General features: G+C 49.9%; 1 protein-coding gene across 4 annotated transcripts in view; it reads right to left on the bottom strand.

Moving 5' to 3' along the window:
• AHNAK (AHNAK nucleoprotein) overlaps window positions 1-22,413 on the bottom strand; it is an 83,092-nt gene that overhangs the window by 48,755 nt on the left and 11,924 nt on the right. Inside the window, exon 5 of one of the 4 annotated variants that reach the window (XM_079930266.1) lies at window positions 4,472-22,409. The exons of the other annotated variants lie outside the window; for them this stretch is intronic. Within the exon in view, the coding sequence (XP_079786392.1) occupies window positions 5,310-22,409 (17,100 nt within the window). The 3' untranslated portion in view covers window positions 4,472-5,309. Of the gene's footprint in view, window positions 1-4,471; window positions 22,410-22,413 lie in introns of those variants that run through there. 4 annotated transcript variants of the gene reach the window in all.

Here is a 22,413-nt window from a genome sequence, read left to right as displayed (position 1 = left end):
GTCCGGAGCCTGTGCTCCGCAACAGGAGAGGCCACAGCAGTGAGAGGCCCACGTACCACAAAAATAAATAAATACACTGTAAAAAAAAAAGGAACGTCAGTTACAAGCTGAGCAGCATCTCTCACGTCACAGCTAACACGCAATGCCAGAGAGCTAAGATGGGACTTGAGAAATGAGACGCACGTGCCAGCAACATGCAAAGTACTGGGGGTGCAGTGCCTTGGCTTTGGGCCACTAGAGACATAGCAGTATTTCAACAGTGCTGTTGCTCAAAACATTTGAGTTGGTTTACCAGCCACATGGGAAAATTAGTTGCGCTACATTATAATCGTGCCTTGTTTTTGACCCCAAACAGCCCCATCCACCTAATTAACCAGCCTTGCTTCTGAGAAGATCATAGACTATTGGAACTGGCAAGGGCCTTAGAGAATGCCTGCCTTATCCATGTTACAAATGAGTAAACCGAGGCTCAAAGAGGGGCCTTCACTTGTTCAAGGTCATGGCGAATCCCACTTACTCCCAGGCTAGTGGTCTTTTCAGAGTTTTGTCCTGGGAACCCTGGAGGATCTTCCAGGCCCTTTGGCCATTTGCAGACCTCAAGAGAGGAAGATTTGTGCTTCCCCAAGGAAATTGTTCCTTTTTTAAATGCACAAGTGATGTTGAGAGCAGTTCCAAAAGAGAGGGGACAAAAATATTCTTAACAGTAAAATTTTCACAGAAGTGTAGCACCTCCCGAGTATAAGTGTGTTTGTTTAAAACAAAAATTGTCGTATTACTTTATGATCATACCTTAGCTACATCCCACGTAACCATGGCTATTTTAAGAAACCTCAATACATAGAAAGTCACACTTGCCAAACAGAAAAATGAGGATGAGGGCATTGTCCCGGTCGTTCTCTATCTTGCCATCCACCCTGAGACCCCCTCTCCGTGCTTCTCTGCCCTGCTCTGTGCCTGCGGAAGGCCGATCCCTCTACCCGCAAGTTCTGGGCTCGGGACTTCCCCGGTGGTGCAGCGAGTAAGACTCAGAATGCAGGGGGCCCGTGTTCGACCCCTGGTCAGGGAACTAGAGCCAACATGCATGCCGCAACTAAGTTCACATGCCACAACTAAGGAGCCCGCCTACCGCAGCTAAGACCCGGCGCAACCAAATAAATAAACTTTTTTTTTAAAAGAAAAGACCTGGGCTCGCTTGCCCTCCAGCGCAAGGCACCATCAGAAGGAAAGGTCAGGAAGCTTCTTCCTGCTTCTCATGGCAGGCAGTCCTGGCAGATGCTGTGGCCCCTCGTGGCTAGATTCCAGGAATACCATCTCTTCCCAGGCCCCTTCAGGCCCAGGGGTAGCACCAGCCTCCCGCTGTCCCTGGGGGTCTCACCACCCCTTGTTGGCTGCTTGGTCCTGGCCCACTACTGCGTGAACAGCCGCCGTTAAATTCTCCGTGGCTGAGTTGTCTTCACGAACGTTTCCTGTAGGGACCCTGACACGTACAGAAATGAGTTTGAGCTGGTGAAAAACATACACTGCCTTTTGTGAGCATGGGGTGCATTTCAACATAATTGAATTGGGGACTTCCCTGGCGGTCCAGTGGTTAAGACTGCACTCCCAATGCAGGGGGCTCAGGTTCGATCCCTGGTCGGGGAACTAAGATCTCACATGCCGTGGGGTGTGGCCAAAAAAAGTAAAAAAAAAAAAAAAAAAGAATTGAATTTGCCAAACGTCCCCTTAGCCACGCCCACAGTCAGTCACACTGCTTAAAGCAAGGTGCACTGTCAGGCTGCAGGCCCTGCTGTGGCTCCGTGCTGGAACTCCAAGGAAGGACACAGAGGAGCCCAGCCCAGCCCCCTCCAGGTCTCCTGAGACCACTCCCGCCCTCAAATGCAGGAACTGGGACCTCAGAGTATTAAGACCTCCTGAATCTGGGCCCTGCAGGACTTTGGGGAATAACTTGGACCATCCCCATCAGGTAGGCGGTGAGAAGGCATCAGGAAGAATGGAGGAAGGGGGGAACTGAGAGTGGGTGGGCAGAACAAGCGAAGGAAAGCTCGCTGGGATGGGCCCTCCATATGCGTCTCCACCCCCTGGCACCTCCTCCATGTTCCCCCTTCCGGTGGTAACAGTCACTGCAGCAGGGAGGGCTCCTGTCCTGTGGTCACTGCCTCCAGCCTGGGCCTGATGTGGGAGGAGGGCAGCTGGGAAGTTTCTCACATTTGAATGGCCCGTTGCCATGTTCCTGATCCATCTGACCCACTACTCCTGACTGTCCCAGCCAATGAGATCTCACCCTGAGAGTCCAGGGAAACATCACCATCATCCTCATCATCCCTGGTAGAAGCGTCACTTACACGTGTGTATTTCCAGTGTTCCAGTGTCCCACATCCATCACATCATTTGGTCTGTGGAGGTCAGCAGAGGAGGATTCTGAGACCAGGGGGGCAGGGACAGCATCTAACCACATGATGCTCTAAAAATACTTGCTGAATGAATGGACGCTGAGGGCCACACTAGTGTACATCACCCCTTCCTCAAGCTAAAAAAATTTTTTTTTAATTGCCATATTATTGGACAATCTGGGTAGTTCTGCCTGGGAGATCTTTCCAGCGTCCCAGTGGGCATCCCCCTGGCTGTGTACACAAGTGCACCGCACTGTCACCCACTTATCCCCCCTCCAGACGCCAGGACCACACATCTGCACACTCCGTCCCACTCCACACTCATCAGCTTCAGAACGGAGAACTGGGATTTGGGCCGTGGTTGAAAGCAGCACACTTGTGGGGTGCCCAGACCTGGTTAGGACGGAAGGCAGCTGCGTGTAGGCACGTGCGCCAGTGGGCGTGTGCACATTCTAGCTTTTCAGTGTGTGTGCAGGGGCTCACACCCACCTCCCTAGGACTCCATGCCCACCCTCATGCTCTCAATAAACAAACAAATGGCTGTGACATGAATGCTATACCCTTAAATGCGACACCCTTGCACAGCAGACAACCCAAACACCTGAACAGACAGACTCTGGGCCTGTGGATGCTACCCCTAGTTTATGGGTGAGGAAACTCTTGCCCAATTCACAAAATCAGCTTTTAAAAAGCCACGGGGGCTGGGGGAGGGATAAATTAGGAGTATGGGATTAACAGATACACACTACTATATATAAAATAGATAACCAACAAGGACCTACTGTATAGCACAGGGAACTATGTTCAATATTTTCTAATAACTTATAAGGGAAAAGAATCTGGAAAAGAATATATATATATATATTTATTTATATAAAACCGAATTACTTTGCTGTACTCCTGAAGCTAATATAACATTGTAAATCAACTATACTTCAATACATAAATAAAATTTTTTAAAAATATTTTAAAAAGCCACAGGGGATCAAGCACCTCCCTTGCTACCTATCTTTCTGAAAGCAAGAGCCACCCGTGAGCTCCAAAGCCCCCCAAGGACACAGGCTCTGCTGGCTGACGCGGGAGTGGATGAAGCTGGCAAGGGCCCGTCTGAAATCCAAGCGAGGGCAGGTGGATTTCACGCTGGGCAGGAGATCCCGCTGCTCTGCGCTGAGACCCGCAGATAAGCTGGCTCTGGAGAGGGCAGGAGGGGGTTGGAGCTGGTATCTCCACTCCAGGGCTGATGGGAGAGGTACAGAGCTGCTTCCACTGGCAGAAAGGAAGCAGCTCTGGGGAATGGCAAGGGGGATGAGCTTGGTTCGATCATTTTGGCCTAAGAAGGCGCTGCCCTCTGCCCAGCAATGACCAACATCAGAAGCCAGTTTCTAGAAGGTCCCCCCACTCTGTATTGTCTACAGAGCTGTAAATCAGAAGGGGACTTTTGGACTTCCCTGCGGTCCAGTGGTTAAGACTCCGTGCTCCCAATGCAGGGGGCATGGGTTCGATCCCTGGTTGGGGAACTAAGATCCTGCGTGCCTCAAGGGAAGGCCAGAAAAAAGGGGGTGGGGGAGGGGACTTCTGTCAGAAGAGATTTTTCATAAAGTTTAGCGCTCACGTGGACTAGAAGGAAGCATAAGGACATGTGATTCGAGATCAGCACCCTTATTTCGAAGGGGAAACTGAGGCCCAGAAGGGCAGGTAACGAGGCCAGCCAGCAAACCTACAGCCAAGTTTGGAACAGCTGGCAGGCCTGTGGCCCACGGTCAGATCCCTTTCTGCCATTCCATAGGCCTTTTCTTCCATTCATGTCTGAACCATCTCTGAATCGTATACTCCTATCTGAGGATGCCGAGTTGGTGGGCAGGTCCCGGGGCTCGGGCTGCCAGCGTGCCCAGCCTCTCTTGATATCTCAGCAATGGTACAACCAGCCTCACCATGAGAATCGAGAAGCAAAGAACCCGTCCCATCACCCACTAATGCAACTAGCAATGCCACTGAGGGGACCCAGTCTGACCTGTCAGGGCTGGGTATGCAGCCTCCCTAGGCCTCATCCTCCCATTACAGAATATAAAAGGCACAGGACATCCGGGTTAATAAACAGCTTTATTTGCCCTTGACAGCATCCATTTTCTTACATTCTCAATTAATTTGCCATTAAAGTGCTGGAAATTTCCTTAATCACGATAACATTTGTTAAAAGAAATCAGAATTAATATCAGGAACGTGGCGATCACAAAGAAAACATTTCTCTTACAACACACAGAATGGAAGGCCCTCGTGTCGAGTCGGTGGGTTGGCTAATTTGCAAACAGACTCTAAATTCCCTCTCATGGTGAGCCCCAAACGGGCTGGGACCGCCACCCCTGGGGAAGAAAAAGCAACGCTAAAGAGTTCTAGAAACACCCACACGCCCTGCCTGGCGGCTCCTCTCAGCCATCTTTGGATGTTTCCTGTTTGAGTAGATCCGGACGGCAGGAGAAATGAAGGTCTGGCCCCCCTCTACTGCCTTCTCCACCCCCCACCCTGACTAACAGAAGCCCCAAAAGTCATTACAATGAAAAAGTGGGTTTCCATGACCCCAACGCTAACAATGTTCAGTAAAAATGAGGATAATAAACACAAAAGCTTGCTTAGTAAACAGGAGCTCTCAGCGTTCAATGCAAAAACAAAAACCTGAAATCTTAAGGCAAATACTGTTGACTTTGCACACGGGCTGGACGAAGAACTTAGAACTCTTTACCTATCTGTAAAGCTCCAGGAGGAGCCTATAGGCGCTTGTCTTTTCAGCGCTCGCCCCTGCCAGAGGCCAGGTGTTTGCGTTACTGCTGAGGCTGTCGGCGGGTTTCTCTTTGGAGTTTATATACAAACTCACCCAAGGCTGATGTATTTTTATACATATATGTACACACACACAGAGGCCTGCTACTCTTTCTTTGTGGAAACTGTCAGCTCCACCTCGGGAAGCTGGATGCCAACTTTAGTCCCACTGTCACTGCTAGAAGATGTCAGTTGGGACTTCTTAGAGGCCAAGGACACTCCACTCCCCTGTAACTTGCCTGCCTCATCATCACTCCCAGTCACCTCATAATGACCTTTGCTCTTTGACCCCAATCCACCAAAGGTACCAAATTTCAGCTTCCCATGTTTCCCTTTGACTTTCCCGCCTTCCAGCAACACTTCCCCACCTTCGAACTCCAAAGTTCCCGGAGGGGTAGAAGATGCAGAATGCTCCCTTTCTTCACTGAAGGAATTTGAGCGGTGCTGTGCCTTCTTGCTTTTGAATAAGGAGAATTTGCCTTTGGGCGAAGACGTTTCGACTTCTGCCTCTCCTTCCAGAGAGCCTAGGCTGGCCTTGGAGCTCTTCAGGTCACCTTTGGACCCTGGAATGGACGCTTCCGGTGAGCCGGTGACACCAGGTTTCCCTTTAGGTTTGGAAAAGTTGAACTTGGGCATTTTGATTTTGGACTTTTTAAGTTTTACATCAGACTCTTCCCACTCGGCCTCTCCGGCACCAGACTGGACAGTGGCCTCCGCTTTAGGGAAGTTAATATCCACCCCTACTTCTCTGCCAACCAGCTCACGGCCAGAGAAGGTGAACTTGGGGATCTTCATCTTGGGGAATGTTACTTTTCCAGATCCGCTTTCCAAGTGACCTTGAGGCCCAGACACGCTCAGCCCAGGACCCTGAAGTCCAATCTGGTCTCCTTTGACACCTCCTTCTATCTTTGGTCCTGAGAAATGAAGTCCTCCGGCAAACTTAGGTGCATCCAGGTTGACAGCAGAGGAGACCTGGGGTCCTTTCCACTCCCCGCCGGAACCTTTGACGCTCACATGCCCCTCACCCAGGCTGATATCTGGGGCACTGACACCCCCTGAAACATCCATGCCTCCTTTGATTTTCGGGCCTTTCAAGCTGACACCAAAATCTGACTCAGGAGATGCCACGTTAAAGGAAGGCCCTTTCATGCCAATGTCAGGAAGGGCCCCGTGGAAACCTATTCCTGAACCTTTCAGATCACCTTTGATTTCAGGACCAGAAATATGCCCGGTTGGGAGTTTCACATTCACACCTGGCAGCTCCACCTCACATCTGGATGACTTAATTCCAGGCGTCTGGAGGTTTCCTTCTAGGCCTTGAACACTGATGCCCGGAAGACCTCCTCCAACTGTGGGGCCTTTCATGTCACCACTGGCCCCGAGGCTGCCTTTTGCTTTTGGTCCTTCCAAGTTCAAGTCCACATCTGGTGCTGAGATTTGAGGGCCAGAGATCTGAGGCCCTTTCAGGTTCGGGCCTCTGAGGTTCAAATCTATGCCGGGCCCCTTTAGTTCTCCAGCGACTTGTGGCCCCTTGACGCCGATGTCCAAGTCGGACCCTGGAGCGGAGATGCCAAACTGGGGCAGCTTCATCTTAGGAAGTTTGACACCACCTTCAGGTGCCTCCAAGCTTAGGTCAGGAGCACCTACTGATACTTCAGGACACTTGATGTCACCAGAGACAGCCAGGTCTCCCTGCAGGCTTGGTCCCTTCAGGGTCACATCTGGCGCACCGACATCAAGCATTGCTGTGGCATCAGTTCCAGGCACTTTCATACCATCACCTTCCACCTTCACCTTTCCACCGACACCTCTGAGGTCAAGCCCAGGAGCGTGCACCTTCATGCTGGGAACAGATACATCCAGGCCTCCCTTCAAACTTGGTCCTTTCGAGTTCAGGTCAAGGTCAGGTCCAGAGACTTTTGGCGCAGAGAGGTTCACTGAAGGCAAGTCTATTTTTGGCCCTTTCAGAGACACATCGGGCCCTTCAAGCTTAACATCTGGTGCGCTCAAGCCTCCTTCTAGAGAGGGCAGCTGGACCTCAGCTCCCCCACCCTCCATCTTCACACCAGGGACGCCGATCTTGGGCATCGAAAACTTGGGGAACTTAATTTTCGATTCTGGACCTTGCAGATCTACATCTGGTCCTTCCAGTCCCACACTGGGGACATCACCCTTTATCTTTGGTCCTTTCAAGTTAACATTCACATCAGGGATGGAGACTTGAGGGGCAGAAATGCTGAATGACGGTGCTTTGACTTTAGCATCTGGGCCTTCAATGTTGATGTCAGATGCATCCAAGTTTGCCTGCACCCTGGGGCCTTTCAAGTCGCCCTCTATTTTTGGCCCTGAGACATCCACACCTGGCACCTTGAACTTGGGAGCTTTCAGCTTGATGTCAGGACCTTCCACGTTAATCTCTGGTGAGGAAACATCCAGGTCAGGTGCCTGGATTTCACCCCCCATTTTGGGGCCAGGGAGGGAAGCTTCCGCTTTAAATTTAGGTGACTTAATGTCAAATTCGACATCTGGAAAGTACATTTTTCCAAACATAGGTTTCTTGGTCTTGGGAGATTTCGCGTCGACTTTAAGTGAGGCATCCGGCCCTGCGACGTTGACATCTGCATCAGGAGACTTGAGGCTGGCATCAATCTCACCCCCAGGCGCATTCACATCAAATCCTTGTTTTTTGGCCTTAATTTTAGGACCACTCATGTGAATTTTAGGCATTTTAAACTTACTCTTCTTGCCCTTGCCACCAACACCAATTTCAGGAGCCTCAACATTCAGCTCTGCCTCAGGAACTGTCACATCGAGGGAAGGTGATTTGAAGTCAGCTTTGGGGCTTTTGGCCCCAAACCCAAACTTGGGCTTCTTAAATTTGGGAATTTTCACATCTGGCCCCTCAGTGTTAATATCTGGGCTCTCCACGTGTACATCTAAGCTTGGAGCTTCGAAATCAACTTTGGGTCCCTTGAGGTCCAGTTCACCGCCTTCTAATTTGGGACCAGAAACTCCAATTTTGGGTGCCTTGAGATGCAAATCAGTATCAGGCGCAGTTACTTTAGGGGCAGATATATCCAGTGAGGGCATCTTCAAATGTGGGCCACTGAGTTTGGCATCAGGGCCTTCAAGATCCAGACCTGGACCTTTAAGGTCTACTTTGGGGCCTTTGAAAGTCCCTTCAATCTTAGGGACAGACACATCGAAATCTCCTTTGCCTGTGGGTCCTTTCAAATCCAGGTCGACATCAGGCACGGAGATTTTGGGAGCTTTGATATTTACCTCCGGCATCTTGAACTTGGGGCCTTTCAGTTTCGCATCTGGACCTTCAATATTCACATCTGGAACATCAACGTCCACCTTGGGTCCTGAAACGTCAATGTCAGCCTTAGGCAGGTTCACATCCACTTCGGGGCCCTCTCCTTTGAAGCCAGGCATGCTGAACTTGGGCATTTTCACCTTAGGCATCTTCAGATGCCAGTCTGGGCCATGAACGTCCACATCTGGAACATCAATGTCCACTTTGGGGCCCTTGACATCAACTTCGGGGCCCTTGAGGTCACCTTCCATCTTAGGCAGAGAAACATCCACATCTCCCTTTACTTTGGGTCCTTTCAGGTTTAAGTCAATGCCAGGCATGGGGATCTTAGGGGCTTTGATGTTCACCTCCGGCATCTTGAACTTGGGGCCCTTCAGTTTCGCATCTGGACCTTCAATATCCACATCTGGAACATCAATGTCCACCTTGGGTCCTGAGACGTCAATGTCAGCCTTGGGCAGGGTCACATCCACTTCGGGGCCCTCTCCTTTGAAGCCAGGCACACCGATCCTGGGCGCCTTGAGATGCAGGTCAGGCATTTTAAACTTGGGGCCCTTCAGTTTCCCTTCTGGACCATTAATGTCAAAATCAGGAGTGTCTATGTCCAGCGTAGGGCCTTTAACATCTATTTTGGGGCCTTTCAGATCTCCTTGCAGTTTAGGGATGGAAGTGTCCAAATCTCCTTTTATCTTAGGTCCTTTCAAGTTCAAATCAATGTCACTCATGGAGATTTGTGGGGTTTTAAAATGGACATCAGGCATCTTAAATTTGGGTCCTTTGAGTTTCCCTTCAGGACCTTCAATGTTCACCTCTGGCCCTTTCAGATCACCTTCTACCTTAGGCAGTGAAAAGTCCACATCCCCCTTTACCTTTGGCCCTTTCAGACTTAAGTCAAAGTCAGGCATGGAGATCTTGGGGGCTTTGATGTTCATCTCTGGCATCTTAAATTTAGGCCCCTTCAGTTTTCCATCTGGACCTTCAATACTGATATCAGGAGTGTCAGTGTCCAGTTTGGGGCTCTTGATGTCCACCTCAGGGGACTTGAGATCACCCTCAACTTTGGGCAGAGAGATATCAACATCACCCTTCATTTTGGGGCCCTTCAGGTTAAAGTCAAGGTCAGGCATGGAGATTTTAGGGGCTTTTATGTTCATCTCCGGCATCTTGAATTTAGGGCCCTTCAGTTTTGCATCTGGACCTTCAATATTTACATCTGGAACATCAACGTCCACCTTGGGTCCTGAGACGTCAATGTCAGCCTTAGGCAGGTTCACATCCACTTCGGGGCCCTCTCCTTTGAAACCAGGCATGCTGAACTTGGGCATTTTCACCTTAGGCATCTTCAGATGCCAGTCTGGGCCATGAACGTCCACATCTGGAACATCAATGTCCACTCTGGGGCCCTTGACGTCAACTTCGGGGCCCTTGAGGTCACCTTCCACCTTAGGCAGAGAAACATCCACATCTCCCTTTACTTTGGGTCCTTTCAGGTTTAAGTCAATGCCAGGCATGGGGATCTTAGGAGCTTTGATGTTCACCTCTGGCATCTTGAACTTGGGGCCCTTCAGATTTGCATCTGGACCTTCTGTATTCACGTCTGGAACATCAATGTCAACCTTGGGTCCTGAGACATCAATGTCAGCTTTAGGCAGGTTCACATCCACTTCTGGGCCCTCTCCTTTGAAGCCAGGCATGCTGATCTTGGGCATTTTCACCTTAGGCATCTTCAGGTGCCAGTCTGGGCCATGCACATCCACATCTGGGACATCAATGTCCACTTTGGGACCTTTGACATCAACTTCAGGGCTCTTGAGGTCACCTTCAACTTTGGGCAGAGTAACACCCACATCACCCTTTACGTTGGGGCCCTCCAGATTCAGGTCAACGTTAGGCATGGAGATCTTGGGTGCCTTGAGGTGCAGGTCAGGCATTTTAAACTTGGGGCCCTTCAGTTTCCCTTCTGGACCATGAACATCAATGTCAGGAGTGTCTATGTCCACCTTGGGTGCTGAGACATCAATGTCGGCCTTGGGCAGGTTCACATCCACTTCAGGCCCCTCTCCCTTGAAGCCAGGCATGCTGATCTTGGGCATTTTTATCTTGGGCATCTTCAGGTGCCAGTCTGGGCCATGAACGTCCACATCTGGGGCATCAATGTCCACTTTGGGACCTCTGATGTCAACTTCAGGGGCCTTTAGGTCACCTTCCACCTTAGGCACAGAAACATCCACATCTCCCTTCACCTTAGGACCTTTCAGGTGCAAATCAAAGTCAGGCATGGAGATCTTGGGGGCTTTGATGTTCATCTCAGGCATCTTGAACTTGGGACCCTTCAGTTTCACATCTGGACCTTCAATATCCATATCTGGAACATCAACGTCCACCTTGGGTCCTGAGACATCAACGTCAGCCTTGGGCAGGTTCACATCCACTTCTGGGCCCTCTCCTCTGAAGCCAGGCATGCTGAACTTGGGCATTTTCATCTTGGGCATCTTCGGGTGCCAGTCTGGGCCATGCATGTCCACATCTGGGACATCAATATCCACTTTGGGGCCTTTGAGGTCAACGTCAGGGGCGTTTAGTTCACCTTCCACCTTAGGCACAGAAACATCCACATCTCCTTTCACCTTAGGACCTTTCAGGTGCAAATCAAAGTCAGGCATGGAGATCTTGGGGGCTTTGATGTTCATCTCTGGCATCTTGAACTTAGGACCTTTCAACTTTCCCTCAGGTCCTTCAATGTTAACATCAGGGCCTTCAATGTCCACCTTGGGTCCTGACATGTCAATGTTGGTCTTGGGTAGGTTCACATCCACTTCTGGCCCCTCTCCTTTGAAGCCGGGCATGCTGATCTTGGGCATTTTTATCTTGGGCATCTTCAGGTGCCAATCAGGGCCTTGAACATCCACATCTGGAGCATCAATATCCACTTTGGGACCTTTGATGTCGATCTCAGGGCCTTTCAGATCTCCTTCAGTCTTGGGAAGGGTAACATCTATATCACCCTTCACCTTGGGCCCCTTCAGGTTTAAGTCAATGTTAGGCATGGAGATCTTGGGCGCCTTCAGGTGCATCTCTGGCATCTTGAATTTGGGCCCCTTCAATTTCCCCTCTGGGCCTTCAATGTTAATATCAGGAGTTTCAATGTCCACTTTGGGGCCCTTGATGTCCACCTCAGGGGCCTTGAGGTCACCTTCCACTTTTGGCAAAGACACATCCACATCACCCTTTAGTTTGGGGCCCTTCAGGTTAAAGTCAAGGTCAGGCATGGACATTTTGGGAGCTTTGATATTCATCTCTGGCATCTTGAATTTGGGGCCCTTCAGTTTCGCATCTGGACCTTCAATATTCACATCTGGGGCATCAATGTCCACTTTGGGGCCAGAAATACCAATGTCAGCCTTGGGCAGGTTCACATCCACTTCGGGGCCCTCTCCTTTGAAGCCAGGCATGCTGAACTTGGGCATTTTCACCTTGGGCATCTTCAGGTGCCAGTCAGGGCCTTGAACATCCACATCTGGGACATCAACGTCCACTTTGGGCCCTCTGATGTCCACACCTGGCACGTTCATTTCACCTTCTATCTTGGGCACCGACACATCCACATCCCCTTTGACTTTGGGGCCTTTCAAGTGTAAGTCCACATCAGGCATGGAGACCTTGGGAGCTTTGATATTCATATCAGGCATCTTGAATTTGGGACCTTTTAAGCCTCCCTCTAGACCTTCCACATTGATTTCTGGGCCCTCAATGTCCACTCTGGGGCCCTCTATGTTGATGTCTCCTTTTGGCAGATCCACAGCCATATCTGGCCCTTCTGCTTTGAAGCCGGGCACACTGAACTTGGGCATTTTCATCTTGGGCATTTTCAAATTCCAGTCTGGACCATGAACATCCACATCAGGTGCATCAAGATGAACTTCTGGTGCCTTAATGTCCACTTTGGGTCCTTTAAAATCACCTTCTAAATTAGGACCTGCAACATCTAAGTCTCCTTTGACTTTAGGACCTTTCAGGTTTAACTCCACATCAGGCATAGACACTTTAGGAGACGAAATACTCAAGAAAGGCATTTTGAACTTGGATCCTTTCACTTTTCCTTGGACCTCAATATCGGGAGCATTAAGGTCAACTTTTGGACCTGTTACATCAATATCTGGCTTTTTGACTTTGACATCTACCTCAGGTGTCTGAACTTTGGAGCCTGAAAAATTAAATTTGGGAAGCTTAAAACGAGATTTCTTTGACTTGCCTTCAACATTGAGCTTAGGACCAGAAATGTCCACTTCTGGGCCCTTTACATCTAACTTGGGAGCTTTAATGTCACCTTCCAATTTGGGTCCAGAAACATCAACATCTCCCTTAAGTTTTGAGCCTTTCAAATTCAGGTCAATTTCTGGCATGGAGATCTTGGGCATGTTTACATGCACATCAGGCATCTTCAGCTTTGGACCTTTTAATTTGCCTTCTGGGCCATGAATATCAATATCTGGTGCATCTACATCTATCTTCGGGCCTTTGATGTCAAGAGAAGGCCCTTTCAAATCACCTTCTACATTTGGAAGTGAAATATCCACCTCTCCTTTCATTTTAGGGCCTTTAAGATCAAGGTCCAAATCTGGCATTGATATCTTAGGAGTTTTGATATTCATCTCTGGCATCTTGAACTTGGGACCCTTCAGTTTCGCATCTGGACCTTCAATATTCACATCTGGGGCATCAATGTCCACCTTGGGTCCTGAGACGTCTATGTCAGCCTTGGGCAGGTTCACATCCACTTCTGGCCCCTCTCCTCTGAAGCCAGGCATGCTGATCTTGGGCATTTTTATCTTGGGCATCTTCAGGTGCCAGTCTGGGCCATGAACGTCCACATCTGGAGCATCAATGTCCACTTTGGGGCCTTTCATGTCAACTTCAGGAACTTTAAGCTCACCTTCCACTTTTGGTAAGGACACATCCACATCACCCTTCACTTTGGGGCCCTTCAGATTAAAATCAATGTCAGGCATGGAGATCTTGGGGGCTTTGATGTTCATCTCTGGCATCTTGAACTTAGGACCTTTCAACTTTCCCTCTGGTCCTTCAATATTAACGTCAGGGCCTTCGATGTCCACCTTGGGTCCTGACACATCAATGTCAGCTTTGGGCAGATTCACATCCACTTCTGGGCCTTCTCCTTTGAAGCCAGGCATGCTGAACTTGGGCATTTTCATCTTAGGCATCTTCATGTGCCAGTCTGGGCCTTGAACATCCACATCAGGGACATCAATGTCCACTTTGGGGCCTTTGACATCAACTTCGGGGACCTTGAGGTCACCTTCCACTTTAGGCACAGAAACATCCACATCTCCTTTCACCTTAGGACCTTTCAGGTGCAAATCAAAGTCAGGCATGGAGATCTTGGGGGCTTTGATGTTCATCTCAGGCATCTTGAACTTAGGACCCTTCAACTTTCCTTCTGGCCCTTCAATGTTAACAACAGGGCCTTCAATGTCCACTTTGGGTCCTGACACATCAATGTCGGCCTTGGGCAGGTTCACATCCACTTCGGGGCCCTCTCCTTTGAAGCCAGGCATGCTGAACTTGGGCATTTTCATCTTAGGCATCTTTAGGTGCCAGTCTGGGCCTTGAACATCCACATCAGGGACATCAATGTCCACTTTGGGGCCTTTGAGGTCAACTTCAGGTCCTTTAAAATCTCCCTCTACCTTGGGGCATGTGATATCCACATCTCCTTTTATCTTTGGACCTGTTAGATTAAGATCAATATCTGGCATGGGTATCTTTGGAGTCTTAAAATGCATTTCAGGCATTTTAAACTTTGGACTTTTCCACTTTTCTTCTGGTCCTTCAATGTTAACAACAGGGCCTTCAATGTCCACTTTGGGTCCTGACACATCAATGTTGGCCTTGGGCAGGTTCACATCCACTTCTGGGCCCTCTCCTCTGAAGCCAGGCATGCTGATCTTGGGCATTTTTATCTTGGGCATCTTCGGGTGCCAGTCTGGGCCATGCATGTCCACATCTGGGACATCAATATCCACTTTGGGGCCTTTGAGGTCAACGTCAGGGGCCCTCAGGTCACCTTCCACCTTAGGCACAGAAACATCCACATCTCCTTTCACCTTAGGACCTTTCAGGTGCAAATCAAAGTCAGGCATGGAGATCTTGGGGGCTTTGATGTTCATCTCTGGCATCTTGAACTTAGGACCTTTCAACTTTCCCTCTGGTCCTTCAATATTAACATCAGGGCCTTCAATGTCCACCTTGGGTCCTGACACATCAATGTCAGACTTGTGCAGGTTCACATCCACTTCGGGGCCCTCTCCTTTGAAGCCAGGCATGCTGAACTTGGGCATTTTCATCTTGGGCATCTTCAGGTGCCAATCAGGGCCTTGAACATCCACATCTGGGACATCAACATCCACTCTGGGGCCTCTGATGTCCACATCTGGCACATTCATTTCACCTTCTATCTTGGGCACAGACACATCCACATCCCCTTTGACTTTGGGGCCTTTCAAGTGTAAGTCTACATCAGGCATGGAGATCTTGGGGGCCTTGAAGTGCATCTCAGGCATCTTAAACTTGGGACCCTTAAGCTTTCCTTCTGGCCCCTCCAGGCTCACATCTGGGGTTTCAATGTCCACCTTGGGTCCTGAGACGTCTATGTCAGCTTTGGGCAGGTTCACATCCATTTCAGGGCCCTCGCCTCTGAAGCCAGGCATGCTGAATTTGGGCATTTTCATCTTGGGCATCTTCAGGTGCCAGTCGGGGCCTTGAACATCAACATCTGGGAGATCAACGTCCACTTTGGGGCCTTTAATGTCCACATCGGGCACTTTCATTTCACCTTCTATCTTGGGCACTGACACATCCACATCCCCTTTGACTTTGGGGCCTTTCAAGTTTAAGTCCACATCAGGCATGGAGATCTTGGGGGCCTTGAAGTGCATCTCAGGCATCTTAAACTTGGGACCCTTAAGCTTTCCTTCCGGCCCCTCCAGGCTCACATCTGGGGTTTCAATGTCCACCTTGGGTCCTGAGACGTCTATGTCAGCTTTGGGCAGGTTCACATCCATTTCAGGGCCCTCTCCTCTGAAGCCAGGCATGCTGAATTTGGGCATTTTCATCTTGGGCATCTTCAGGTGCCAGTCGGGGCCTTGAACGTCCACATCTGGGAGATCAGCGTCCACTTTGGGGCCTTTAATGTCCACATCTGGCACTTTCATTTCACCTTCTATCTTGGGCACCGACACATCCACATCCCCTTTGACTTTGGGGCCTTTCAAGTTTAAGTCCACATCAGGCATGGAGATCTTGGGGCCCTTGAAGTGCATCTCAGGCATCTTAAACTTGGGACCCTTAAGCTTTCCTTCCGGCCCCTCCAGGCTCACATCTGGGGTTTCAATGTCCACCTTGGGTCCTGAGACATCAATGTCTGCCTTGGGCAGGTTCACATCCACATCTGGGCCTTGGCCTTTGAAGCCAGGCATGCTGAATTTAGGCATTTTCATCTTGGGCATCTTCAGGTGCCAGTCTGGGCCCTGGACGTCCACATCTGGGACATCAACGTCCACTTTGGGCCCTCTGATGTCCACACCTGGCACGTTCATTTCACCTTCTATCTTGGGCACAGACACATCCACATCCCCTTTGACTTTGGGGCCTTTCAAGTGTAAGTCCACATCTGGCATGGAGATCTTGGGGGCCTTGAAGTGTAAGTCAGGCATCTTAAACTTAGGTCCTTTCAACTTTGCATCAGGACATTCTTGATCAACATCAGGAACCTCCACATCCACACAGGGACCTTTCAAATCTCCCTCCCATTTTGGCACAGACACATCCACATCCCCTTTGACTTTGGGGCCTTTCAAGTGTAAGTCTACATCAGGCATGGAAATCTTGGGGGCTTTGAAGTGCATGTCTGGCATCTTAAACTTAGGGCCTTTCAACTTTGCATCAGGACCTTCCAGATCAACGTCAGGCACCTCCACATCCACACTAGGACCTTTGATATCAACTTGCGGACCTTTGAGATCACCTTCTAGTTCTGGCACAGAAGCATCCATCTCTCCTTTCAGTTTGGGTCCCTTCAAATTCAAGTCCACATCTGGCATGGATATCTTGGGAGCTTTGATATTCAACTTAGGCATCTTAAATTTAGAACCTTTTAATTTTCCTTCTGGTCCCTCAATATCCAAATCAGGAGTATCAATGTCCACTTTGGGGCCAGAAACATTAATGTCAGCCTTTGGTAGATTCACATCTACATCGGGGCCCTCTCCTTTGAAGCCAGGCATGCTGAACTTGGGCATTTTCACCTTGGGCATCTTCAGGTGCCAGTCGGGGCCTTGAACGTCCACATCTGGGACCTCAACGTCCACTTTGGGGCCTTTGATGTCCACATCTGGCACTTTCATTTCACCTTCTATCTTGGGCCCAGACACATCCACATCCCCCTTGACTTTGGGGCCTTTCAAGTTTAAGTCCACATCAGGCATGGAGATCTTGGGGGCTTTGAAGTGCATCTCAGGCATCTTAAACTTGGGACCCTTAAGCTTTCCTTCTGGACATTCAACATCTATATCACCAACATCCACATCAATTTTAGGGGATTTTATGTCAATTCCAGGACCTTTCAAGTCTCCTTCCACTTTGGGAAGAGAAACATCTACATCAGTTTTCAGTTTAGGGGCTTTCAGGTTAAGTCCAACATCAGGCATAGAGATTTTGTGTGTTTGTATATGCATGCTTGGCATCTTGAACTTGGAACCCTTTAGTTTCCCCTCTGGACCTTCAATATTCACATCTGGAACATCAATGTCCACCTTGGGTCCTGAGACGTCAATGTCAGCCTTGGGTAGGTTCACATCTACATCGGGGCCCTCTCCTTTGAAGCCAGGCATGCTGATCTTGGGCATTTTTATCTTGGGCATCTTCAGGTGCCAGTCTGGACCATGAACTCCCACATCTGGTGCATTAATGTCTACTTTTGTACCTTCGGTGTCAATGTCAGGAGCTTTAATCTCTCCTTCTACTTTTGGAACCGTAACATCATAATCTCCTTTCATTTTATGGCCTTTCAAATGCAGACTAACATCAGGCATGGATATCTTCTGAGGCTTTATATTCATTTCTGGCAACTTAAATTTAGGACCTTTTAGTTTTGCATCTGGACCTTCAATATTCACATTTGGAACTTCAACATCCACCTTGGGTCCTGAGACATCAATGTCAGCCTTGTGCAGGTTCACATCCACTTCTGGGCCCTCTCCTTTGAAGCCAGGCATGCTGATCTTCGGCATTTTTATCTTGGGCATCTTCAGGTGCCAGTCTGGGCCATGAACATCCACGTCGGGGACGTCAATGTCCACTTTGGGACCTTTGATGTCAACCTCTGGCCCTTTCAGACCGCCTTCAACTTTGGGCAGAGAAACATCCACATCACCTTTCACCTTGGGGTTTTTGAGGTTTAAATCAATGTCTGGCATAGAGATCTTCGGAGGCTTGAAGTGCATCTCAGGCATCTTAAACTTAGGACCCTTGAGCTTCCCTTCTGCACCTTCAAGGCTCACATCTGGGGCTTCAATCTCAACTTTGGGTGCAGAGACGTCAATGTCAGCTTTAGGCAGGTTCACATCCACTTCTGGGCCCTCTCCTTTGAAGCCAGGCATGCTGAACTTGGGCATTTTCATCTTGGGCATCTTCACGTGCCAGTCAGGGCCTTGAACATCCACATCTGGAACATCAACATCCACTTTGGGGCCTTTGATGTCCACATCTGGCACTTTCATTTCACCTTCTATCTTGGGCACAGACACACCCACATCCCCTTTGACTCTGGGGCCTTTCAAGTGTAAGTCCACATCAGGCATGGAGACTTTGGGGCCCTTGAATGGCATCTCAGGCATCTTAAACTTGGGACCCTTAAGCTTTCCTTCTGGCCCCTCAAGGTTCACGTCTGGGGCTTCAATGTCCACCTTGGGTCCTGAGACGTCTATGTCAGCCTTGTGCAGGTTCACATCCACTTCAGGGCCTTCTCCTTTGAAGCCAGGCATGCTGAACTTGGGCATTTTCATCTTGGGCATCTTCAGGTGCCAGTCGGGGCCTTGAACGTCCACATCTGGAACATCAACATCCACTTTGGGGCCTTTGATGTCCACATCTGGCACGTTCATTTCACCTTCTGTCTTGGGCACAGACACATCCACACCCCCTTTGACTTTAGGGCCTTTCAAGTGTAAGTCTACATCAGGCATGGAGATCTTGGGGGCCTTGAAGTGCATCTCAGGCATCTTAAACTTGGGACCCTTAAGCTTTCCTTCTGGCCCCTCAAGGCTCACATCTGGGGCTTCAATGTCCACCTTGGGTCCTGAGACATCAATGTCAGCCTTGGGTGGATTCACGTCCACTTCAGAGCCCTCTCCTTTGAAGCCAGGAATGTTGAACTTGGGCATTTTCATCTTGGGCATCTTCAGGTGCCAATCAGGGCCTTGAACATCCACATCTGGGACATCAACATCCACTCTGGGGCCTTTGATGTCCACATCTGGCACTTTCATTTCACCTTCTATCTTGGGCACAGACACATCCACATCCCCTTTGACTTTGGGGCCTTTCAAGTTTAAGTCCACATCAGGCATGGAGATCTTGGGGCCCTTGAAGTGCATCTCAGGCATCTTAAACTTGGGACCCTTAAGCTTTCCTTCTGGCCCCTCCAGGCTCACATCTGGGGCTTCAATGTCCACCTTGGGTCCTGAGACCTCAATGTCAGCCTTGGGCTGTTTCATGTCCACATCTGGGCCCTCGCCTTTGAAGCTTGGCATGCTGAATTTAGGCATTTTCATCTTGGGCATCTTCAGACTCCAGTCTGCATCCTGAACTTCCACATCTGGTGCTTTAACATCTACTTTGGGACCTTTGATGTCCCCATGTGGAGCTTTCATCTCACCTTCTATTTTTGGTGCAGACATATCTAGATTCCCTTTCATTTTGGGTCCTTTAAAATCCATGTCAACATCTGGCAGGGTCATCTTGGGAGCTCTGAAGTGCATCTCAGGCATCTTAAACTTAGGGCCTTTCAACTTCCCTTCTGGTCCTTCAAGGCTCAGATCTGGAGCACTAATATCTACCTTGTGTGCAGAAATGTCAACATCAGCCTTGGGCAGGTTCACATCCAATTCTGGGCCCTCTCCTTTAAGGCTGGGCCTGGTGAATCTGGGCATTTTCATCTTTGGCATCTTTAGGTTCCAATCAGGACTGTGAACTCCAACATCTGGGGCACTGACGTCTACCTTTGGCCCCTTCAGGTCCCCTTCCAGTTTTGGCACTGTAACATCATATTCCCCTTTTACCTTGGGACCTTTCATATGCAAATCTACATCAGGCATGGAGATCTTGGGGGCCTTGATATTCACGTCAGGCATCTTAAACTTGGGACCCTTCAGCTTTCCTTCAGGTCCTTCAATATTCACATCTGGAAGTTCAACATCCACCTTGGGTCCAGCGATGTCAATGTCAGTCTTGGGCAGGTTCACATCCACTTCTGGGACCTCTGCTTTGAGGCCGGGCATGCTGAACTTGGGCATTTTCATTTTGGGCATCTTCAGGTGCCAGTCTGGGCCTTGAATGTCCACATCTGGAGCATCAATGTCCAGTTTGGCACTTTTAAGTTCAACATCAGGAACTTTAATCTCACCTTCCACCTTCGGCACTGTGACATCATACTCTCCTTTTACACTAGGGCCTTTCAAATGTAAGTCCACGTCTGGTATGGAGATCTTCGGGGCTTTGATATTCATCTCAGGCATCTTAAACTTGGGTCCTTTCAATTTCCCCTCTGGTCCCTCAATACTCACATCTGGAGCACAGACATCTACCTTGGGCCCAGAAATGTCCACATCAGGCTCAGGCAGGTTTACATTCACTTCGGGGCCCTCTGCTTTGAACCCTGGCACAGTGAATTTGGGCATTTTCATCTTGGGCATCTTCAGGTGCCAGTCTGGGCCATGAACGTCCACATTAGGGGCATCAATGTCCACTTTGGGGCCTCTCATCTCTCCTTCAAGTTTTGTTGCTGTTACATCATACTGTCCTTTTACCTTTGGGCCTTTCACATGCAAATCCACATCAGGCATGGTGATCTTTGGTGTCTTGACACTCACTTCAGGCAGCTGAACATCAGGACCTTTAAGGTTGCCCACCAGGCCCCCTATGTTGACCTTTGGGGCTTCCACACTGACCTTGGGCCCTGAAATACTGACATCACCTTTGGGGAGATTCACATCTACATCTGGCCCTTCCCCTTTAACTCCTGGAGCGCTGAACTTGGGCATTTTCATCTTGGGCATCTTCAGGTTCCAGTCCGGACCATGAATGTCCACATCTGGGGCACTGACATCCACTTCGGGGCCTCTGACATCAACTTCAGGGACACTGACTTTCCCCTCTACTTTTGGAAGCGTGACATCCACACCCCCTTTCACCTTTGGTGCGGCAACATTTAAGTCTACGTCTGCCATAGAGATCTTGCAGGTTCCTTCTTTCCCAGAAGGACCACTAAACTTGGGGCCAGTCACGGTCCCCTCTAGGCTGGGTGTCTCTATGTCCACTTTGGCGCCTTTAACTGCCACTTGAGGGCCTTTAACATCACCTTGAAGCCCAGGAGCAGAAACCTTAATGTCTCCTTTCAGTTTAGGGGACCTGAGGCTCAGATCCACATCCTGCATGGAGATATTAGGTGTCTGAACAATCACTTCAGGAGTCTTGATTTTAGGACCTTTCACCTTCCCTTCCAGTCCCCCAGAAGCAACCTCAGGTAGGCCAACATCCCCAGAGACCCCAGGAGGTGTCACATCAATGCCAGCTCCCTCTCCCTTAGAACCTGATACAGAGAATTTGGGGGCCTTCACCTTGGGCATATTCAGTTTGCCCCCTGGCCCGTGAATATCAATGTTAGGAGTTTGAACTTCCACCCTGGAGCCAGCGATGCTGCCCTCGATTTTGGGCACAGAGATGTCCACCCTTGAACTCCCCTGTGGCTTGGTACCTTTCAGGCCCAGGTCACCCTCAAGGGATGGCCCAGTGATCTGGGGGCCCTTCAGCTTCCCCTCAAGCCCCTTAATACTGGCAGAGGGACCACTGACTTCTAGCTGAGGGGTCTGGATGTTCCCGCCAATGGTCAAGCCTGGCTTGCCACCCTTGTGCCCCACAGAGAATTCAGGGGCAGAAACACTCAACCCTGCCTCTGGGGCCTGACCCTCAAGCCCTGTTGAGACACCAAATTTTGGGAGCTTCATGGAGGGAAATTTAATTTTCCCATCGTTGCCACTCTCAAGAGCTGGGCCCTGCCACTCTGCTGCCCCACCCCCAAGAGAAGACAGAACGTCCACCCCTGGGACTTGGACCCCCCCTTTGCTACCTAAGTCCAAGCCCTTTGCACTGACACTGACACCCGGGCTTCCCACCTTTATCCCAGGCCCGGTGACCTGGACCTTCGAGTGGCCAGCACCTTGGAGCTCTGGTCCTGAAGTGGAAATGGACCCTGCTTGGATGTCCACAGTGGAGCCTGTGGTGGGGGACAGTGCCCCCGAGCCCGAGGGCAGTCTGATCACTGTCTTCCCAGGCTGGGTGTCCACATCCACGGTGGAGATTTCAGTCAGTTCGTGCCGTGGAATCTTGATCTTGAACTCAGGGCTGCTGATGTCGATGTCCTTGGCTCCTTCGCGGCTTGTCACGTCCACAGTGTAGGCTGTGACCCTCCTAGTCACCGTGATGGTGCGGCTCTGGGTCTCCCCAGGCTCCCCTTCCACTCCATCCTCCGGCTTCAGCCGAGGCTTGATCTTCGTGGTGTAGATGCGCTGGTACTCCTCGTCATCCCCGCTCTGC

The sequence above is a fragment of the Stenella coeruleoalba genome (genome assembly GCF_951394435.1).
Source record: "Stenella coeruleoalba genome assembly, chromosome: 8".
Taxonomy (NCBI): Eukaryota; Metazoa; Chordata; class Mammalia; order Artiodactyla; family Delphinidae; genus Stenella; species Stenella coeruleoalba.
Note: the sequence above shows the minus strand (reverse complement) of the source record. Positions and strands in the feature narration are given on the sequence as shown.